A 20088-nucleotide genomic window follows, 5' to 3' on the forward strand; every position below is an offset into this window, starting at 1 on the left:
CTTGGCTGGCCCCTGCAGGACGAGGCTCAGGGCTGGGCCCTGGAGGACGAGGCTCAGGGCTGGCCCCAGGAACCTCCCAGAGGTCTCTGGGCCCTGCTGCCTGGCTGCTGGGAGGCTGTGATGTTGTCCCTGCCAGGCATATGTGCTCCCTGCCCTGGGCTCAGGCACTTTGGGGGACGCAGCTGCTTCTGTCTCGGCCTCCCCAGGTGGGGAGGGGGCTGAGGGCTGTGGGGTGGGGCCAGGCCCATACCATGGGGCCCACAGCATCTGCCCAGGGACTACAGCTCGAGGTCCCCGGGAGGCTGGGTGGGCGCAGGCCATGGCGGCAGGGGGGGGGGTGCACAGGAGCCCCAGACCCTGGCGGCTTCACACTGATGAGCTGCGGGTGGGCACAGGCCATAGTGAAGGGGGTACGAGAGCCCTAGATGAGGCGGCTTCACACTGATGAGCTGCAGGGCAGGCAGCTCTCTCCTCTAACGGTGATCAGGCCGCGGATGGACGGTTTTACCAGACAGTATTAGACAGAGAGCCAGGTCTAACCGTGTCTGGTAAGACGCTCATCGGCCGGCGGTGGTGTGCGTGGCCTCCGGGTCCTGGGCTGGTGTCTGCAGGGCCTGTGAAGGGAAGGCCCTGGGGGTGGCTCCCCCCACCTCCTGCAGCTGCCCTGATCCCTCCTGGGTCTGCAGAACGAGGCCCTGACGTGCCTCCCTGGCAGCCTCCATCCCAGCACCTGGTCCTAGCCCAGCCCGGCTGTGTGGGGGTACCCGGGAGCCATCTGGTCACCTGGCCCTGCTCTTGGCAAAGGCTCCCTGCAGCCGCTCGCTGGCTCCCTGACGCTGGGTCAGGTTAATGAGTAACAGCGAAGGGCAGCCTCTCCCCAGTGGCCACCCCCTCCCCAGGCTGGGGCTTTGCGTGGGGGTGCAGTCCCAGGCTCCCCGGTTGCAGACCAAAAGGATTAAACAACGGGTAATCCTGGTCTGGTGGGTTTTGGACAAAATTTCCGTTCTTGTTGACTGGGGGAAGGAATGAGACCCCTTGCCCCTCACCAGCATAGCACGGAGTGTCCCCGCTCCCCTGCGTGGTGGGGCTCAGGAATCTGAATCCACCTTGTCCTTTCCGTGCCCCCAGCAGACCCTCCATGGAGCCTGGACCGCCTGAGGGAGGCCACTGTTCCTCTTCCCTCTCCAGCCCTGGCATCCTGGCCTTATGGCCTTTCCTGGAGCCAGGTCACCCCAAAACCCAGCCTGGGAGGTTGCGGGGGTGAGGCAGAGGGCCTCCGGGAGGGGGAACAGGAAGCCCTCCAGGCGACCTGTGGAGGCACCGAGGGGTCCTCAAGGTGTCAGACCCAGCCTGGGTGTGAGTGACCTGGGGGCACCCCCGGCAGAGGCCAGCCCTTCCCCTGGGGGCTGGGCTTTGGAGCTGACACAGGCCCTCTGCCGCCCCGCTCAGCCCTCCGCCCTCACCCATCTGCTGGCCCCGCTTGGCCCCCGGCCCCAGCCCATCTCTGGAGTAGGAGCTCCGGACGTGCCTCGGTGGGGTCTCCGGCGAGCGGTGGGTCACCTTTGAACATCGTTACCAGACAGTGTTAGAGTCAAGCTGGGAAATCCAGCACTGTCCGGTAAGATGCTCACAGGGGCCCGGGAGGGACATGGGATCCCTCAAGGCAGGCAGGGGCTGCTGTGGAAGTCCAGGGAAGACCTGGAGAGGTGAGCAGCCAGGAGTGGCGCCGGGACCGGACAGGGCTGGCAGAAAGGGGCTTGGCGGCCCTAAGACTGCAGACAGGGCCACCCTCCCTGCTTCCTCCAGGGCAAGGGGACCCTGAGGCCACAGACCTGGGGCCATGGGGGGGCTGGTCTGCTCTGTGGCTGGCCCACCCTGTCCAGCGGGAGGCAAGATGGCTGCAGCCAGGCTGGGTGGGCTCCCAAGCTGGGTGGGGCGGCTTCCTCTGGGTTCCACGTGGCTCCCGGCTGGGCCTTGCCCTCCTGAGCCCTTTGTTGGGTCCTGCTCGGCCCGCACCTGCTGGGTGTGGCAGCAGCACCTGCCCGGGCGCTGTGGGCAGGGCCCGGACATCTGAGCGTCCTAATCCCCAGATCGCCGTGTAGCACCCTGGGTGCAGCTGCAGGGAGCATTGCATTCCGGGGTCTCTGAGAGGCTGGTTGGGGGGGCCCCAGCCCCTTTCCCAAGGTCACAACCTCCCATCACTCTCCCCAGAGCCTTCTGGCCCGGATGGGGTGGGGTCGGGTGAGCAGGCTGTGGGAGGGGGAGTGTGGGGCTCGGTGGGAGGCCCTGGGCCGGGATGGGGTCGGCCGGTCGCTGCGTGCAGGGCCCCGCCGTCATCATTACCAGGCAGTATTAGAGACCTGACTCCATCCAATGCTGCCCAGTAAGATGGCCACGGCTGCCCGAGCTGGGCCTGGGGCCGCCCGGCTGGGGGTTGCATGGGGCTCGCTGGGGGCCTCAGAGTTGGGGGGCCTCGTCCTCCTGGGGCACTGAGGGCAGCATTGCCAGAGGGAAGGGGCTGAGGTGAGCCCCACCCGCCAGCCCTGCCGAATCCAGCAGCCACTGGCTTTGGGGCCTGGGGTAGGCACCTGGGGGACCGAAGTGTCCTGGCCAGGGGGTCAAGGACCGGGTCAGAGTGGGGCCGACGTAGACCCTCTGCCCGCCCCGCTCGGCCTCCGCCCCCACCCATCTGCGGGGGACCTTCCCTCGGGGTGGTCCAATCGGAAGGCCTGGACAGCAGCCGTAGCCCCCAGGGCCCCGCGTGCTGCCCGTCTGAGGTTGGGGACAAGGGCCTCTGTCTCCAGGATGGCGTTCCGGGAGCTACTTCCCTGCCCAGCTCCTCCTCTCCTCAAAGACCTGGTGTCTGCCAGGCTCTCAGACAGAACGGTCCCTCCCACCTGGAAACCCCTCTCCCATGCTGCCCTGCTCACTGCACAGCATCTGCGGGTGGGGGTGGGACGGGAGTGTGGGCGGGGGTGGGGGTGGGACGGGAGTGCGGGCGGGGTGGGGGGTGCAGGTGGGAGTGGGTGGGGTGGGGATGGGGTGCGGGTGGAGGCGGGGGTGGAGGTGGGGGTGCAGGGGTGGGGGTGTGGAGGCAGGGGCGGGGTGGGGGCAGGGCAGGCTCCTGGCTATGCCCAGCCGTCCCTGCGGTTTCTGTGTCTGCTGGTCTGGGGTCTGACCCGGGCACAGAGGGAGACCGGCCACAAACAGACACCGGCAGCCGAGCCTCAGACACTGCGGGGGCCGGGCCGCCTCTGCAGGGGGCAGGAGGAAGTAGACGGCCCTGTGGCCCCTCCTTGCTCAGGGCCTGAGGCAGGTTCAGCTCCCAGGCCAGACCAAGGCTCCCTGCCCACTGGACACACCATCCTTCCTGTCCTCCTTCCCGCCCCTTCTCTGCCCCCACTCGGGTGCTGACCGGGCCCAGAGAGCTGGCCAGAGCCACTCTTCAAGATTTCTGGCACCTTCCACCCACAGAGGCTGTGGGGGACACAGGCCCTGTCTGCCCGACCACAACAAACGTTGCTTCCGCCCACCCCCGCCTGCTGCCAGGTCCACCCGGTTCCAGTCTCCTCCTCCAAAGGCCGCGTCTCCGAGGACCTGACCCAGCTTCCCTCACACCTGGACCCTCTCCAGAGACCCCACACCAGGCCTCCAGCCTGTCAGGCTCCAGGCACCGGGCTTCCCCTTTCCATCACCTCACAGGCCTTCACCACCAATCCCATAAAATCCCATCAAATCAGTGCTTCAGGCCGGGCGCGGTGGCTCAAGCCTGTAATCCCAGCACTTTGGGAGGCCGAGACGGGCGGATCACGAGGTCAGGAGATCGAGACCATCCTGGCTAACACGGTGAAACCCCGTCTCTACTAAAAAAAATACAAAAAACTAGCCGGGCGAGGTGGCGGGCGCCTGTAGTCCCAGCTACACGGGAGGCTGAGGCAGGAGAATGGCGGGAACCCGGGAGGCGGAGCTTGCAGTGAGCTGAGATCCGGCCACTGCACTCCAGCCTGGGCGGCAGAGCGAGACTCTGTCTCAAAAAAAAAAAAGAAAAATCAGTGCTTCAGGGACACAATTTCACCTGTTTTCTGAGCTGAGGGAGACGAAGATTTCCCGTTCAGACAGAGTCGAATTTCAGCTCCATTCCTTGCTGCCAGGCTGCGTGGGGGGCCGCAGGTACCCGGCACTCGTCCCTTGCAGCTGGGGCCAAACACTGCCCCCACCCGGGGGATGGCCTCCCACTGCCAGGTTCAGGGCCCCGGGCCAGTGTCCCCAGGCTCTTGGCTACCCAGGGCCAGCCTTCTCAGTGACCCCACAGGGCCAGAGCTGGCCTGGCCGCCCAGGCTTGTCAGCCACTGCATTCTCACCTGGGAGACTGAGGGGCACACGGCAGAGGCTCGTACCCAGGGGCAGACCTGTGTGGCAGGCGGGTGGGAGACGCCTCCTTCCTAAGTTCCAGGGCAGGATTCCCAGGCGCCTCCTGAGCCCAGAAGCTGTAAAGCCAGCGAGCAGCTAGCAGGAGAGGCCGGACCTGGCTCCCGGGCTGGGCGGGGAGATGGTCACCCGGGCCGGCAGGCTCAACTGGGGGACCCAAGACTTTGCAGGGCCCTGTGCCTGGCACAGGGGTGAGGGGCAAGGAGTGCAGCGGGCAGGCGGCCGAGTCTTACCGTGGCCACAGGTCAAGAAATGAAAAGTGAAAATGGACGGTCCCTGTTTTCCGAGAGCCCCACGCGGTGCTTTCTTGTCAACCGTCGCCGGGAAGTGGAGCCAGCGACGTGCCGGTTGAGGTGTTGGGTTAATCATCACCGCGGGGCCAGACTCAGCTTGGGAAAATCGAGGAGTGAGTCAGGAGGCCCAGAGCCGCCCCACCAAGGGGTTCTCTGCGGAACACATGCCCCGGGCAGGCGCCCCTCGGCTCCCCTGGCCGCCCTGCCCGCCTGCCTGGCCGGGTCCCACCTGCACAGGCCGGGGTGGGGTGGGAGCGCCCGGCGAGGAATGTGATCCCAGCGTGAAAAACTAACTTGTTGGTTAACCTGCCCGACGGGCTTAATCAATGGTGAGGTCTCGGAGAACAAAGCCTGAAATCCAACCCGCCCCAACCGCGGAGCCGAGCCGGGAGCCAGAGGCTGCTGGGGGTGGGGTGCGGAGCTCAGCCTGGCCAGCACTCAGCTTCTTCCCTCCGCGTTGCTGGCGCTACACGTCTGCGAGGCAAAGCCGCCATTTCACCCACACGGCGGGCATGGATTTGCAGCCCTCTCAGGCTGGCTGTGAGCACGGCCCCCGCGTCCGGGCCATGTCCACCAGCCCCACAGAGAACAAACCAGGCTCCACAACCTCGGCCCGTCTCATCTTTCCCTAAATACGGTAAAAAATGTTCTGACAAACTCATTTCGCAAATAAATATTTGCAAATCACCAAAATGTCTGAAAATGAACCGCAGACTGCATCCGCGTTTTCACAAACGCAAACCTTAATTTTGCCAGATTCAACGTGCTGCCAACTGCGCTTTTGAGCGTTTCATCTGGGTTACTAGAAAAACAGAACAAAACCACCTCTTTCCCCAGACACTCAGCCTAAACGAGGCCTGAGACGCTCCCAGGGGGTTAATTAAAGCAACAGCTTTTCACGCCCTGAGAATTTTGTTCATCAAGGACAATGAACCTTCCCTCCCACCACCAGGATCAATCAGTTCCCAAACTTTAAGAAAACCAACGATCCGGCCGCTAAACGCGTTCAAGTGCCCCTGCGGCAAGTTCAAGGCTGGGCCCCGGCGGGTCAGACCTTGCTCCTGGCTACAGCCACCGTACTGTGCCGTTTCGCATTTAAGTAAAAACCTGTACAAGAGACGTTGTCCCCGCCCCAGTCACAGTGCGGGGCCTGGGAACCCGCTCCACCTTCTTCGGGCTGAGCCCCACCTGTACCAGACCAGCCATGGCCCCAGGCGCCAACCTCACTGTCCCCGGGCTCGGCAGGCCTCTGAGCAGAGGGTGCGGAGACCGAGCCCTTCCCAACGCAGACTCCAGAGCCCAAGGGAGACGCCGGTATCCTCAAACCGGGCCAAACCCTTCTCCGCACCCACCTCTGAGGCGATGGCTTCCCCTCTCCGCACAAAGTGCCTCAGGACGGCAGTGGTTGCTTCTGGAGAGAACTTTCTAGAAGGTCTGCTATCAGGTAGGCGGCAAGAACATGACCCCTCTCGGAGGCTGCCCTCTGCCCAGGCCCTGCCCCGGCACTGATGGCCTGAGGGCACCCCATGTCTGGAGCCCACACACTGTGCCCGTGCCTGGAAGATGCAGCCTGTGGGCCCAAGATGGCTCCGCACCCGAAACCCAGCCGCGTCCGCGCCGGGGCCCACCTTTCCCTGGGAGGGAAGGACCCGCTCCGGCCTGTGTCTGCAGTGACTGGAGCTCCCCTGGATGCTGGCCGGGCTGGCGACGGCCCATCTGTCACCTGCGCCCCTGCCCCGCGTCGGCCACGGAGGGGCTGGCGAGGCCTCCCCTGCAGGAAGTGGCCTCCCCCACCAACCCCGCGCCTCGGCCTCCCCGCTGCCCGCCCTCACCTGCCCCCCCACTCTTACCTGCCCCGACAGGTTCCACCGCTGCTCCCGCCCCAACCCTGCAGCCAGCGCCTCCCGTGTGCCAGGCCCGGGTGGGTGTGAACCGGCTTCGGAAGGAATGGGGGGGACCCAAGCCCCTGTCCGTCCGGGTCCACAGAGCTGGGCATTTGGCCTCAGCCAGGGTCAGGCCTCAGGGCGTCTGTCGGCACGGGGCGTCCATTGGCGCGGGGAGACCTGCCCGCTGCCCTGCAAAGGTGAGCTTCCTGCTTCTGCTCAGGCGAAGCCCTGGCACAGGAAAAGTCAGTTCAGACCTGCACAGCTGGATAACTCGCCCGTCTCTGGGAGAGTTTCGAGGGCGACGGGACAATGGGAGGTGGTGGCGAGGTGGGGGCCTCGGGAGGGAAGAGCCGGCTCGGCCGGGCTCGCCTTACAAGGAGTGCTGCTCCCCGCCCCACACAGGTGCGAGCTCCCGCTGGCCAATCTCTGCTCCTGGCCCCCGACAGGTGTGTCCCCTGGGCTCCCATAGGCCGGGCGGGAGGCGGGCTGGTGACGCTGACGCAGGCCCAGGCCCCGCACACCCGTCCTGCCCCCACCTTGCCGCCCACTGAGGTTGAACAAAAGTCAGGATGGGAAGGCTTCTGTGGGGCCTGCGTGGAGCGTGGGCGACAGGGCAGGGACAGGGGAGGCCGCGGGCAACTCTCACCCCTCCACCCCCGCCTCCCCGCCCCCAGCTCCGCAGGGCTCCTTCCCAGGCTGCCTTAGAAGCGGGTGGGGTGGCCCCAGGGTGGGTCCAACCTGCCTGCCACCTCCCTGCAGTGCTGGTGCCCTGTCCCATGGGGCCAAGGCCTCTCGTGGACAGAGGGCAGGGGCCAGACCTGCTGGTCTTAGCTCCAGGCCCCCAGCCAGCCCCTAATTTTGGAGCAATGAAGGGACCCCTGCAGGCCTATGTGGGTCTCAAGATCCGTCTCCTCGCCAGGGCCTCGCAGGAGCTATGTGCTCCCAGTCCCACCCCAATGGGCAGGAGGCTCCGAGACCCCACAGACCCACAGCTGGTTGAATGAGGGAGGGGTGTGGGTGCCTTCCTGAGCCTTCAGGGAGAGCTGAAGCCCCAGTAGCCCCTGGAACACCCCTCTTTGGGCTCTGGAGGTCACTTTGGAGCCCCTGGACTGGGGTACAAGTTTTCTTCTGGGAGCTTGGAAGGCCTGGGGGACCAGGAGTCTGGGGGTGGGGAGGGCAGGGCCCCCGCCCTATCCGGGAAGCGCCCCTCCCATGGCAACGTGTTTGCTTCTCGTGGTTCCCAGTGGAAGGGCCCATAGTGAAATCACAAACAGTCCGTAATTAGCCCGACCGGCAGAGAGGTCCCGGCGGACACCACGATTTTCCATAACAAGCTCTGGGAGCTCCGCTGGGAGCCTCGTCACCGAGGGCCTGTGCCGGGCGCTCCTGGCACTGTTCTCACTCTGCCCCAGGGGTTGGGGCTTGGGGAAGCTCAGGCGACTGCCCTGTGCCTGGGCGGGGCCGGGGGCTGGGACGGCCGGAGGCTCACTGGCGCTGGCCTCTGGCCCTGGCGTGGGGTCTGAGCCACTTCCTGGCAGGGCTTTGGAAGCGGGCCCCGGGGGCACCGGTGACCTCTGACCCACTGCCCTCGCCCCAACAGACCCTTCCTCGGACAGTCAGGGCCCGGCCCACTCTGATGCCCACTCAGGTGTCTGTGTGGACAGGTGGGGGTGGGGTCAGCACACACCCGGCCGGGGGGCTCTTGTCTTCTGGGGAGAATGAGGCACTGCCCACACCTCCAAATCCAGAGTCTGCGGTTGGCGTCCGAGTGGGAGAAGCCCGGACCCCCGTCTCGGGCTCACACCCCGGCTGCCCACACGCCGCCTCACTCACTGGTCCCAGACGTGGCCCTTGGCCCCCTGCGCGGCGGGACCTGCCTGGGAGCTGGTCGAGTGTCGGGACAGGTGTGGTCAGATTTCATGGAGCGACGGGGCGGCTGGTGAGCCACTGGAAGCCGTGGGGACCAGGCAGAGTCGAGCTGCGCTGGGGCTGTGTCCACAGGCTGCATGGTTCCCACGGCTGTGGCTGTCCGGGAATGGGCAAGAGGTGGGCAGAAGAGTGACAGCCCCTTGGACGGGACAGGATGGGACGGGACGTCTGGGCAAAGGCTCCGGGGAGGGAGGGCCGAGGGCAGAGCTTCGGGAGAGGCTGCTCTTTTCTCCAAGGGCCACAGAGAATCGTGGAGGGAAGGGGCCGCTTCGGACGTGGACATGGGTCCCTAGGTGCTGGCCGAGGCTCTGAGCAGCAGGGAGAGGCGGGGGGCAGGAGGGGCCGAGGGCCGGGTCTGGGGGCTTCGGTGGTCTTGGAATTGGCTGGTGGGGGGTGGTGAAGGTGGGGCTCTTCCCAGCTGTGGAGGGAAACCTGCTGCCTGGGGAGTCCTGGTGGGAGCTTGGGGCCTCTGACGTGGGGTGCCTCAGCGAGAAGAAAGGGGACCGCTGGCCTTAGACCCCAGAAGCCCCCCTCATGAGTCCATGGGCTGCAGCCCTGAGCCCCCCGGGATGGGCCTGGCTCCGTGGGCTGCTCCGACCGGCCAGAGCCTGTGCAGCCACTCCTGAGGGTGGCCCTGGGAGGGCCAGGACGCAGGCACACAGCCCCACCCCCACCCTTGTCTCAATTAGGGGCAGGGGTGTCGCTGGGACCCACGGGCATCCTCAGGTGAGTCTGGCAGGACTGGGGCCCGGTTGGATGGAGCAGGTGGCCCTCTGGTCCACGCTGCCTCATGCACACGTCCTCCGTTCTGTCCAGGCCCCAGGAGCAGTTCTTCCTGGACCCCCTCTTGGTTTGCAGGAGCCTGGGGGCAGCTCTGACTGAGACAGGGAGAGAGAACACGGGTGAGGTCAAGCCAGGGAACACCTCGCAGAGCCGTGCGTCCCTGTACCGTCTGCCCCCCTCGGACACAGGCCAAGGCCCCACGGAGGACAGACAGTGGCCCCCGCGTGCCCTCTGACCTGATCAGGCCCAGTGTGAGCAGGAAGCAAACTCCACTGACCTCCACTGAGCGGAGAGCCTGGCGCCTCCTTCCTTCCCCTCCCTCCTCCCTGCTCATCTCCCCTGTCCCCGTGCTCTGATCAGGACTCTGCCTTCTCCATCGGTTCCAAAGCTCCACGCGCAGACGAAACACCTGGTGCAACGTCTGCCCTCTGACCTCAACGGTAAAACACCATCCAGGCGCGGTGGCTCACGCCTGTAATCCCAGCACTTTGGGAGGCTGAGGCGGGCAGATCACTTGAGCCCAGGAGTTTGAGACCAGCCTGGGCAACATGGTGAGATCCCATCTCTGCAAAAAATTTAAAACTTAACCGGCTGTGGTGGTGCACACTTGTGGGCCTGGGAAGTGGAGGCTGCAGTGAACCTTGATCGCACCACCGCACTCCAGCCTGGGCCACAGAGTCAGACCCTGTCTCAAAAAAGAAAACACAAAGATAAAAGGCCCCAGAGTTTTCTGCAGATTAATAAACTGTCTCTACCTGGAACGTGAAACAGTGAACGAGTGACTCACCGGCCCTGGGAGGAGGAAGGCCCCAGCCCCGTCCACAGCTCCTCCCACTTGGGCAGCTGTGTCCTGGCCCAGGTGCAGCCGAGCTGTGCCCTGCACAGCACAGGGCCCTCCACCCTCGCTGCTGTGGACGTGGAGAGCAGCGGGGCGCTGGGCGTGCCCCCGTAGCCCCGTAATAAAATCCACTGTGGCCGCTCCCCTGGCTTTGAGGAGGAATATTTGCGTCTGGCTGAACACCTGCTTCCTGGTCTCATGGTGACACTCAGGCCCCACACCATCCTGCCTAATTCCCTAGTAGAGGGAAAATGACCGGTGTCTGGCTGTGGAACTGGAGCTGCCGCTGCTTCTCGTGTGGAGCCGCTCGGAGAAGCGGGAGCTTGGCAGCACGGGCCAGACTTGCTCACACTTCCTCACCTGCTTTTTCTTTCAGACGGAGTCTGGCTCTGTCGCCCAGGCTGGAGTGCAGTGGTGCAATCTTGGCTCACTGCAGCCACCACCTCCCAGGTTCAAGCAATTCTCCTGCCTCAGCCATCCGAGTAGCTGGGACTACAGGTGTGCACCACCATGCCCGGCTAATTTTTCTATTTTTAGTAGAGACAGGAGTTTTACCGTGTTGGCCAGGCTAGTATCGAACTCCTGACCTCAGGTGATCCGCCTGCCTTGGCCTCCAAAAGTGCTAGGATTACAGGCATGAACCACCACGCCTGGCCCCTCACCTGCTTCTGAACCAATCACTGGTTCACACTGCTCTGCTCATCCTGGATGAACCTGGGTATGGCTGCTGGACGACCTCGAGCCAGCCAGTCCCCACCTAGGCCCCAGGACCCTCGGGTGCCTCTGAGCCCGTGGATGGCCGGTTCTGAGGCCCTGAGCTGGGGGGGACAGCTAACGGAGTGGCTGAGGGCTGATGCCCGCTCTGGGGTGCAGCAGGGCCCCTGCACCGCCTGGGTGCAAGGCTCAGGGAGGGGAGGCCTGTGACGCTCGCTGGCACAGGTCTCTCTGGGGACAAGGGCAGGGGCAGGGCTCAAGTCTCGGGAGGCCCAGGCCGGCATCCCTCACCCACCAAGGAAGTGAGTGGCCCTGGGGCACGGCGGGTGGCGCCTGAGGCCTCTCTGCTCCTCCATGGAGAGGGCCCGGTGGCTCTGCCAGCTGGCGTGAGCTGGTCAGTGTGGGACCACTCCACAGCTGACCCCTCACAGTGGCTGCACTTGGGGTCGGAATCACCAGGAACCGGTGGCTGCCAAAGGTTCCGGCCTGGCCCACCTGCTGGGTAGGATGTTGTCATGGCAGCCAGGCGGGGGGCACTGGGTGGGGACAGTGGAGGGGAGGGGGTGTGGCTCTCCAGGGACCAGGGAGGCCCCACCCAGGAGGGCAGCAGAAACTGCCCCTAGGCTGGCGGCTGATGGCAGAGCCGGCCAGAGGGGACCCAGCCCCCAGCCCCCAGCCCTGGCGGGGCCCAAGGTCTCGCTGGGCGGGGCAGGCAGGACAAAGGCCCTTTTGTGCTCTGGCTCTGGGCTACTTCCTGATGGCACCAGCCACCGGAGGCCACAGGAAGCCACGGGGTCCCCGTTTCTTGGGCCAGACTGCGGAGGGTCCCACCTGCGCCAGGGGCTACCTTCCCCCTGGGACGGTGCTGGGAGGAAGGGGAGGGCCCAAGAGCCTCGGACTCAGGACTGGGGCCCGTCTCTGCAAGGGACACAGGATCAGGGCGGCCCGCGGCTCCTCCACTTCCGGGCCCCTCCACTTCCGGGCCCCTCCACTTCCGGGCCCCTCCACTTCCGGGCTCCTCCACTTCCGGGTTCTCCGCGCAGCGCGGGCGTCGCTCCTGGATCCTTGGCCACTGCGGCGCCCGCACCGGCGGGGTGGGTGGAGGGTGTGTGGAGGGTGGGGGCGCCTGCCCAGCCCTCCCTGGGGACGGTGCCCCACCCGGGATGCCAGGCCCAGGGTCCTTGCTCACCCCTCCTGACCCTCCGCAATGTCGGGGTCTTGACCGGGAGGTGGGAGGGGCCCGTGACCCCCCGGCCGGCTGAGGGGAGGCCCGCTGGCGCCTCCACTGATTGAAGGAGGTTCTGGGGCTAATTTTCGCTTTGCCTCCTCTAGTCATCACCACCCTGGAACACAGACAGGCTTTGCTTGGAGAACCTTGGGAGGAAAACCCAGTCTCCCCGGCGGGAAGGGTGGGGCGTCCCCAGGGCCTAGAGTTTGAGATTCAGCAGGATCGGCGGAGGCCCCTCCCACCAGCTCCGCCACCTCGGGCGCCCAGCGGTGGCTTTTCCACCGCGTTGCCTTCCCCCTTCCTGCTCTACGCGAACCCCAGTAGCAGACACCCGTTTCCACCCCGGCGGGAAGGCCAGTGAGCCTCCAGGCCAATGGGAGGCAGGGCAAGGACGGAGCTGGGGGCCGGGCGGGGATGGAGGGGCTGGGCTGGGGGCCCGGGGGCGGGGGCTGCAGTCCCTAGAGCGCCCTGGACCCACCTGCTGCCTTTGCCTCTGGACCTTGATTCTAGGGCCGAGTGCTCCCTGCCCAGGCCGCACCCTCCTGCCATGCTGCCAGACGAGGCGGGTGACACCACTGTGATTCAGTGCTGCACAGAGCGGGGAGCCTGCTGCACCCTCTTCCAGCTACCTTTTCTCCCACTCCTCCCGGCTCCCCCAGCCTGGCCCAAGGGCCCAGGCACCTGCTGGCCACTGCAAGCTCAGGGCACGACGGTTCAAGCCAGAAGGTCACTCTGTCCCCAGCCCGAGGTCCTGGGTCCTGGTCATGCTGTACAACCTTGGGTCTGCCCACAGTGGGTTGCCACAGGGTGGACCAGCCCAGTGCCTGGGACCTCCCCCGGCCCTCCTGAGCAAGTGCCGGGCCACCCTCCCCCCACCTTCTTGCCCTGAACCAAGCTCTGGGACCTGCCCATGTCCAGCTGGGGCCTGGTGGGTCAGCACAGGCTCCTGCAGCCTGGCTCACCCTGACTGGACCCACCTTTGCCTGAGGCCCTGATGCTCCTGTGTCTGCCCCAGGCTGGATCCCTGAGCGCTGTGATGCTCAGCCAAGACCTCTACTGAATTCTCAGGAAGGCGTTAACCAAAAATCTGGAAGCTTTGCCTGTGTTCTGAGATACAGCCCTCTCCTGGGAGCTTGATCTGAAGCCTGTCACTTTGTTTTCTTCTTAGTTATTCATTGAGATCTGCCCCAGTCCTCCACAGCCACTCTCGTCCCCAGAGGCCTCTAGGGCGTCAAATCCAGGGGTCGACCCTATGGCCTCCCAGCCCAGCCTGTGGGCAGCCGGTCACCACGTGCCTCCAAGGCTCAGCCCACTCAGCCACTGGGGCACAGACATCCCTGGGAACCAATGGGCTGGGGTGCTGGTGCCGGGGAAATGGAGTGGGCGGATGGAGACGGAGTCAAGGCGTCTGGAGGCTGGGAAGAGTGCACACTCTTCTCTGGTGTCATTGGCACAGATTTCCTGCAGACTCCAGCTAAGCAGATGCAGTTTCAGTGGGAGTTTCCCAAGTGGGGATTCCATGCTGGCTATGGAGCCCGGCAGAGACCGGGTGGAAGTGCACTGGCCGTGCCTGATGACGGAGGGAACGGAGGCTGCGGTCAGGTTGGCGGTGCCCTGGGGAATCCCAGGACTCCTGGATGGGAAGAGTGTGGGGTCCCGAAGGCCAAAGGGAGGGAGTGTCCCAGGCAGGGGACATGGCCAATGCCCGTGGGGTGGCCTGTTCACAGGAGTGCTGGCAGAGATTCTCAGGTCCACCTGCTGGCGGAAAAGGACCGAAACGTTCAACCATCTGGTTAAAGCTTCGAAGAGCCGAGGAGCTGGCGAGAACTCACCAAGCCAAAGTCACAGAGAAAACAGCCTAGAGCACTATGCCACGTTCCTCGGGGTCAGCAGATGTGGACTTTTGTTCCAATGTGGAAATCATCCACCAGGAGACCCTCCCCACAGAACCTGGGAGCCCCAAAGGACTCCACTCCCAAAGTGAGGATGAAATGAAGGTGACTCCATCCTTGCAGCCCCAATTCAAGCCACCTGGGTCTTCCAAAGAACCCAAAGGCCACTCAGGCGCAGGCAGTATTGTCCCAGGTGTCTGGTAGAGGAAAGCCACATGGGGCAGGGCGTTTGCCCGAGGCATCAAATCATCCTACAGATACTTGTTCAAGTACAGTGACCAGCACACCGTCGAAGATAACCAGTCTCGCAAAGATATGATACAAGCAAGAACTGATGGAAACAGACACCAGTAAGACCTGCTAGAGGCCTGAGATATTGGAGTTATCAGAGACAGACCAAAAAACAACTAAAATCAGTATGTTGAAAACAAAAAAAGATGTTTTATATTTGCAGAGAACTTTACCTTATAAAAATTATGTAGTAGATTAAAAAAAAAACGGAATGAGCTTTTAGAAATGAAAACATGAGGGCCGGGCGCGGTGGCTCAAGCCTGTAATCCCAGCACTTTGGGAGGCCGAGATGGGCGGATCACAAGGTCAGGAGATCGAGACCATCCTGGCTATCATGGTGAAACCCCGTCTCTACTAAAAAATACAAAAAACTAGCTGGGCGAGGTGGCAGGCGCCTGTAGTCCCAGCTACTGGGGAGGCTGAGGCAGGAGAATGGTGTAAACCTGGGAGGCAGAGCTTGCAGTGAGCCGAGATCCGGCCACTGCACTCCACCCTGGGTGACAGAGCCAGACTCCATCTCAAAAAAAAAAAAAAAAAAAAAAGAAATGAAAACATGATAACCACAATTTAAAACTCAATGGATAGGCTTAATAGAAGATTTAAAATGGCTGAAAAGAAAATCAGGGGTTGGATGTGTTGGCTCATGAATACAAAAATTAGCCAGGTGTGGTAGTGCACACCTGTAATCCCAGCTTCTCAGGAGGCTGAGGCAGGAGAATCACTTGGACCCAGGAGGTGGAGGTTGCAGTGAGCCGAGATTGCACCACTGCACTCCAACCTGGGTGACAGAGCCAGACTCTGTCATAAAAAAAAGAAAAGAAAAGAAAGAAAGAAGGAAAGAAGGAAAGGAAGGAAGGAAGGAAAGAAGGAGAGAGAAAGAAAAAGAAAATTGGGGAACTGGAAGACAGGTAAGTGTAAATTATCCAGAATGAAGGCTAGAGATATTTTTAAAAGACAATATGGATAAGGGTGGGAGGGTAAAATACATACATAAAATATAGAGACTTGGAAGAAGAGAGAATGGGAGAAATTAATATTTGAAGAGATACTATCTGAGAATTTTCCAGCACTGTTAAGAGACATCCAAAGACAGATTCAAGAAGCCCCATGAATGTCAAGCAGGATAAATGCACAGACATCCCCAGCTTGCTGCCACGTGAGCCATCCTGAAAGCCAATAATGAGCAGTGGAAAACAGCCAGGGAAGAGTGAGAAAGGTTCACTTGTGAAGACCAGCGGTGGGACCGACGGCAGACACGCCTACAGGACAATGGAGACAGAAGACAGTGGAACAATTGCTTTGCAATAAGCACTGGCCGGAAAGCAAAACAAACAACAACCGGAAGAGAGCTGAGAACATTTGCCACCAGTAAATGTTTGCTAAGAGAATGTGCAAAGCACACACACCGGCAGGACGATTGCAGGCAGAAGGTTGCTGTGCAAAAAGTGATGAAATCTCAATTGATTTTGGCTTTGCACAGCAATAATAACAACAATGAATTGCGGAGTTTTTAAATATTTGGAATTAAAATGCAGTTGTTCGCTGGGTGCCATGGCTCACATCTGTAACCCCAGCACTGGGAGGCCAAGGCTGGGGCATGAGTTGGAAACCTGCCTGGGCAACATGGTGAAACCCCGTATCTACAAAAAATTAAAAAAATTAGCTGGGCATGGGGGTGCACACCTGGAGTCCCAGCACTTGGGAGGCTGAGGTGGGAGGATCTTCTGATCTCAGGAGGGTGACAGACTCAAAAATAAATAAATAAATAAAATGCAATTGTTTACAGTCCCACTAGTGGAGAAACCTGATGGGCACAGCCTCTGCTGGGTGATGGAGGTGAGCATTGACAGAGCTGGATCGTGTGGAAAGCCTGGAACCCCAAGGGATGATAGAGCTGGGTCACGTGGAGAGTGCAGAACCCCGATGGGATGATAGAGCTGGGTCGTGTGGAGAGTGCGGATCCCTGATGGGATGACAGAGCTGGGTCGTGTGGAGAGCCTGGAACCCGGACACAATGGGGTGGAAGGAACTGGGCTCTAGAACTTAGAGCTCCATCTATCTTCCTCTTCACAAAACCCATAACCCCCGTATAACTGTGAGAAAAACATCAGACAAACCCACACTGAGGGATGTTGTACAAAACTCCTGACCAGCACTCCTCAAAACGGTCAAGATCATCAAAACCAAGGAAAGTCTGAGAAGCTGTCACAGCCCACAGAGAGGTGACGAGGTCACGGGGCCTGGATGGGATTCCAGGATGGAAAGGACAGGAGGGGAAGGCCGACCAGCGTGTGGGGTTTAGCTGCTCGCCATCACTGGCTGCTGCGACAAATGGGCCACACCGATGTGCGGGGCTCACAGTGACTCCGGGTCTCTGCAATCTTCGAACCATCTGTGCAGCTTCTCTGTTGATCAGAAACTATTAGAAATAAAAAGTCTATTTAAATGTATATTTAAAGTCCCACCAGTGACCTTTGTTGACATTCTGCTGGTGTCAGAAGTGGCTGCTGTGAGCGGAGGCCCCGGGGGCAGCAGGAGACAGAGACGGAGGTGAACGGGGCACCCAGGCCCTGGCTGGGCAGAGCAGGAAAGGGCGCAGAGCCTCTGAGTCCTGGAGAGCCGAGGCCACCAGGATGGACCGTGGCTGCCCCTCCTCACACTCCAGGCTCCCCCTGGGTGCGGCCTTTCTAGGTTTGGTGACTTGAGCTCACCCTGAGGCCTCTGGCTGGGCCTGAGCATTCCTGGGAGCCTGGCCTGGGCTTGGCAGTGCCGCCGTCACCTCCACGTGTTGTTTGCTAGGGTTGTGGCCTGGACACCGGGGAACTCGCTGGGCGCCCTGCCCTGAGAGACTGTGGGGAGGGGACCTGGGAGACAAACCCTGCCTGGGACACTGAGGCCAGCTGTGCGTGAGGGGGGTGGCACTCCTGTTGGGTGGGGGTTCCGGGACAGGGGAACTGCAGGAGGGGCCCTGGAGCCCGAGATCTGGGTGCCGGGGAAGGCCGTTGAGTGGCGAGGACACCGGGCTTCTCAGGTGTCCTGAGCGGTGCGGGAACGGCCCCCAGCTGGCTCCTCGGAACAGACGGGCAGGGCCTACCCCAGGGGCTGCTGACCCAGTTCCTAAACACACAGTGAGTCCTGAGATTCCAGACCAGAGATGCCTCCAGACCAAGCCCTTACGACCAACCTCAAGGAACCTTGAGGGACATGCCATGGCCCTCAGCACTGTGGGCCCTGGACAACCACTCCCCAGCCGGTGTCCCAGGGCTCGGCCGAGTCCCAGAAGGTGAGGGCACCTGGCAGAAACAGAACCTACGGCTGCAGGCTCCATGAGCCCTGGGGGGGAGCAGGTATGGAAATCCAAGCCCGTGGAACCAAAGCAGCTATGGAAATGTCAGGCAAATCACCGGTGGCAGCCCCGCCAGCCCCGCCAGCCCCGCCAGGCACGCCGGCCCCAGACTCAGCCCCACTGCCGGCCAGGACCCCCCGGCCCCTCACCTCCGCTCCCTGGGACCCCTCCCTGGCTCCTCGAGGCCCAGAGGGAATCTGGGGACTTGGGGCCTGAGAGATGGATGAGGGTGGCTCCCCTGGGGCCCCCAGGGAGTCCGAGGCTGCCCTCCGGCCCGGTGGGCGACAGGACACCCAGGGTGGGAGCTGTTCCAGGGCGGCCATTTTTTGTCCTTGGGAGGAGCAGCCGTGAGAGCTGCCGGGACGGCCCCCTCAGGCCTTGGGGTGGACGCCCTGGAAGAGGCCAGTGAGGGGCCCCAGCTCTGCCTCCCCCCGCAGTCACTGCGATGGTTCAGGCCCTAGGTCTGGCCTCCAAAACAGGGCCCTGGGGAGGACGAGACAGCCCCACGTGTCCCCCCGCTCTCGGATGGTCTTGTCCTGCCCCTGCCAGACCGAGAAGCTCTGGGTCTGGGGCTCCTGGTCTTCTGCTGGGGAAACCGGGGCCTGCTTTGGGGGCCCAGGCCGCCAGGGTGAGCCCTCTTGCCCCTCGCTGGGCGAGGCCAGCCCTGCTGGGAAGGCTCCTAGGTGGGGACGGCTGATGACTCACCGGCCTCCAGGAAGGAACACAGGACAGGCAGGGCCTTCCTGCAGGTGCTGGGACCCACCTGGGCGGGCCTGTGTGTCTGTGTGTGCCCTGCAAACAGGCTGCAGCTTGGGCCTGAGGTCACGCACCTGCTGGGGAGACGGGAAGGGGCCCCACCCGGCCGGCAGAGCTGCAGGCCTCTGTGCACCCCTGGGCCGCCACCTCCCACCTTTCCAGGGCACCAGGAGCCCCAGGCCTGGAGCGGCCTGGCTGGGGAGTCTGGGGGCGCTGAGGACCTTCTTGAGCTCAGGCCTCTGCTGGCCACCGTTCACCTGGCCTGCAGCCCCGTGCTCTTACAGCAGACTTCTCCACTGCTCAGCAGGGCCTAGAGTAGCTGAGAGCGGGCCTCAGGCAGCCCCCCTCATTGCCAGCCATGCAGCCCACACTCAGCACCCCCGTGGGGTCTCCAACCAGCCCCCAGGCCTCCCCCTCCTCCAAGGGAGGGCCGCAGACACTCCCCATTCTCATAGCCTTCAACCGCTGCATCCCCAAAACCAACCTCCTGATGTCCCAACCCCACATCTGTGTCACCTACAGACTCCCAGACTTCCAGGGCACCGGGGTTGGACCCACGGGACCTGCCCTCCTCCGCTACTCCCCAGCATGGGGCAGGGCCCGCAGACCTCAGCCCTCCAGCAAACCCACCCCAGCCACTCAGCCCCCTTCCCCCCTCCCCTGGGGCTGGGGAGGGGTCAGCAGTTGTTCCCACCTTCAGCTTCCAGGCCCCCCACCTCGTGTCCCCGCCTCCTCACCCACCTGCCTGAATTTCCGGGGCGTTTGGGCCTGTCTGTTCCTCTCTGCAAGGCCTCTTGTTTCGGGTGACTCGTCCCAGCCCCTCCCTCTCGTACCCCCACCAGGGCCCTGGGTCCCCCTCGGCTGCTCACTCCACACACGGTGCCTCCGTGGCAACTGCTCCCCCCGACTTCTCATCCCGGACCCGACCTCACTCCTTCCTCCTTTTCTCGGGGGCTGGAGGCCTGGCTGGGGCCTTGGTTCCTCGTTTATTAGTTTTAGAGACTTTCCTTAGTGGAAGCTTTTTCTTTTCATTTTGAAATAATTTCTGTGGAAGAGTTGCAGATGCTGCTGCTTCTGGGGCCTGACGCTCTTATCCTGACATTCTAGTGTCCGTCCTGCGAACAGCAGCCCCTCAAACACCCACAGTCCCGAGTGCAGGCTGCTGACCTTCCCACACCTCGTCCCCGGTTATCCCCACGGCGTCCTTTGTAGACAGGACCCAGCCCGGGCCACACGGTGAGCCGTTCGTCTCTGCCGTCTCCATCAGCCCGGAACAGGCCTGGGCTGTTCCCTGACGCCCTCGCAGGTTCCGGGCCAGGACGTTGCGTGCAGGTCTCAGGTCCTCGTGGCTCTAGGAAGGCACAGAGTGGTGCTGAGTCCTGCTCCTGACTGTCCCCCACGGTGGCTTCCCAGGAACCTTGTTCCTTCCACACTATCAGCCACATGCCACTGTGAGGAGAAGCTTCTCTGCTCCCCATTTGCTTACTTTACACACTCAGAGCGGCCCCGGCACTCCTGCTTCCCGCCGCGGGTCATGGGCTGTTCCCATTGTCTGCTTTGACGCTCGGATGCTGGGCTCTGCTCCTGTCCTCTCCATCATTCCTTGAGTCCTCCCTTGTTTCTTCCTTGTTTCCTGCAAGATGCTCCAGGCTCCTCCTGTATCTTTTCTGCACAGCCCAGGAATCGGCCCGGTTCCTCCCGGTG

At 62.7% G+C, this 20088-nt stretch overlaps 1 protein-coding gene across 1 annotated transcript; it reads left to right on the forward strand.

Moving 5' to 3' along the window:
• The first annotated feature begins 11378 nt into the window (after positions 1-11378).
• LOC139356203 (uncharacterized protein CXorf49-like) lies at positions 11379-16722 on the forward strand. The gene is made up of 3 exons (XM_071069259.1): positions 11379-11965; positions 12610-13701; positions 16069-16722. The coding sequence occupies exons 1-2, from the start codon at positions 11379-11381 to the stop codon at positions 12986-12988; spliced, it is 966 nt and encodes a 321-aa protein (XP_070925360.1). The 3' UTR covers positions 12989-13701; positions 16069-16722.
• Positions 16723-20088: the final 3366 nt, after the last annotated feature.

Source organism: Macaca nemestrina, chromosome 1, assembly GCF_043159975.1.
Source record: "Macaca nemestrina isolate mMacNem1 chromosome 1, mMacNem.hap1, whole genome shotgun sequence".
NCBI classification, from domain to species: Eukaryota; Metazoa; Chordata; class Mammalia; order Primates; family Cercopithecidae; genus Macaca; species Macaca nemestrina.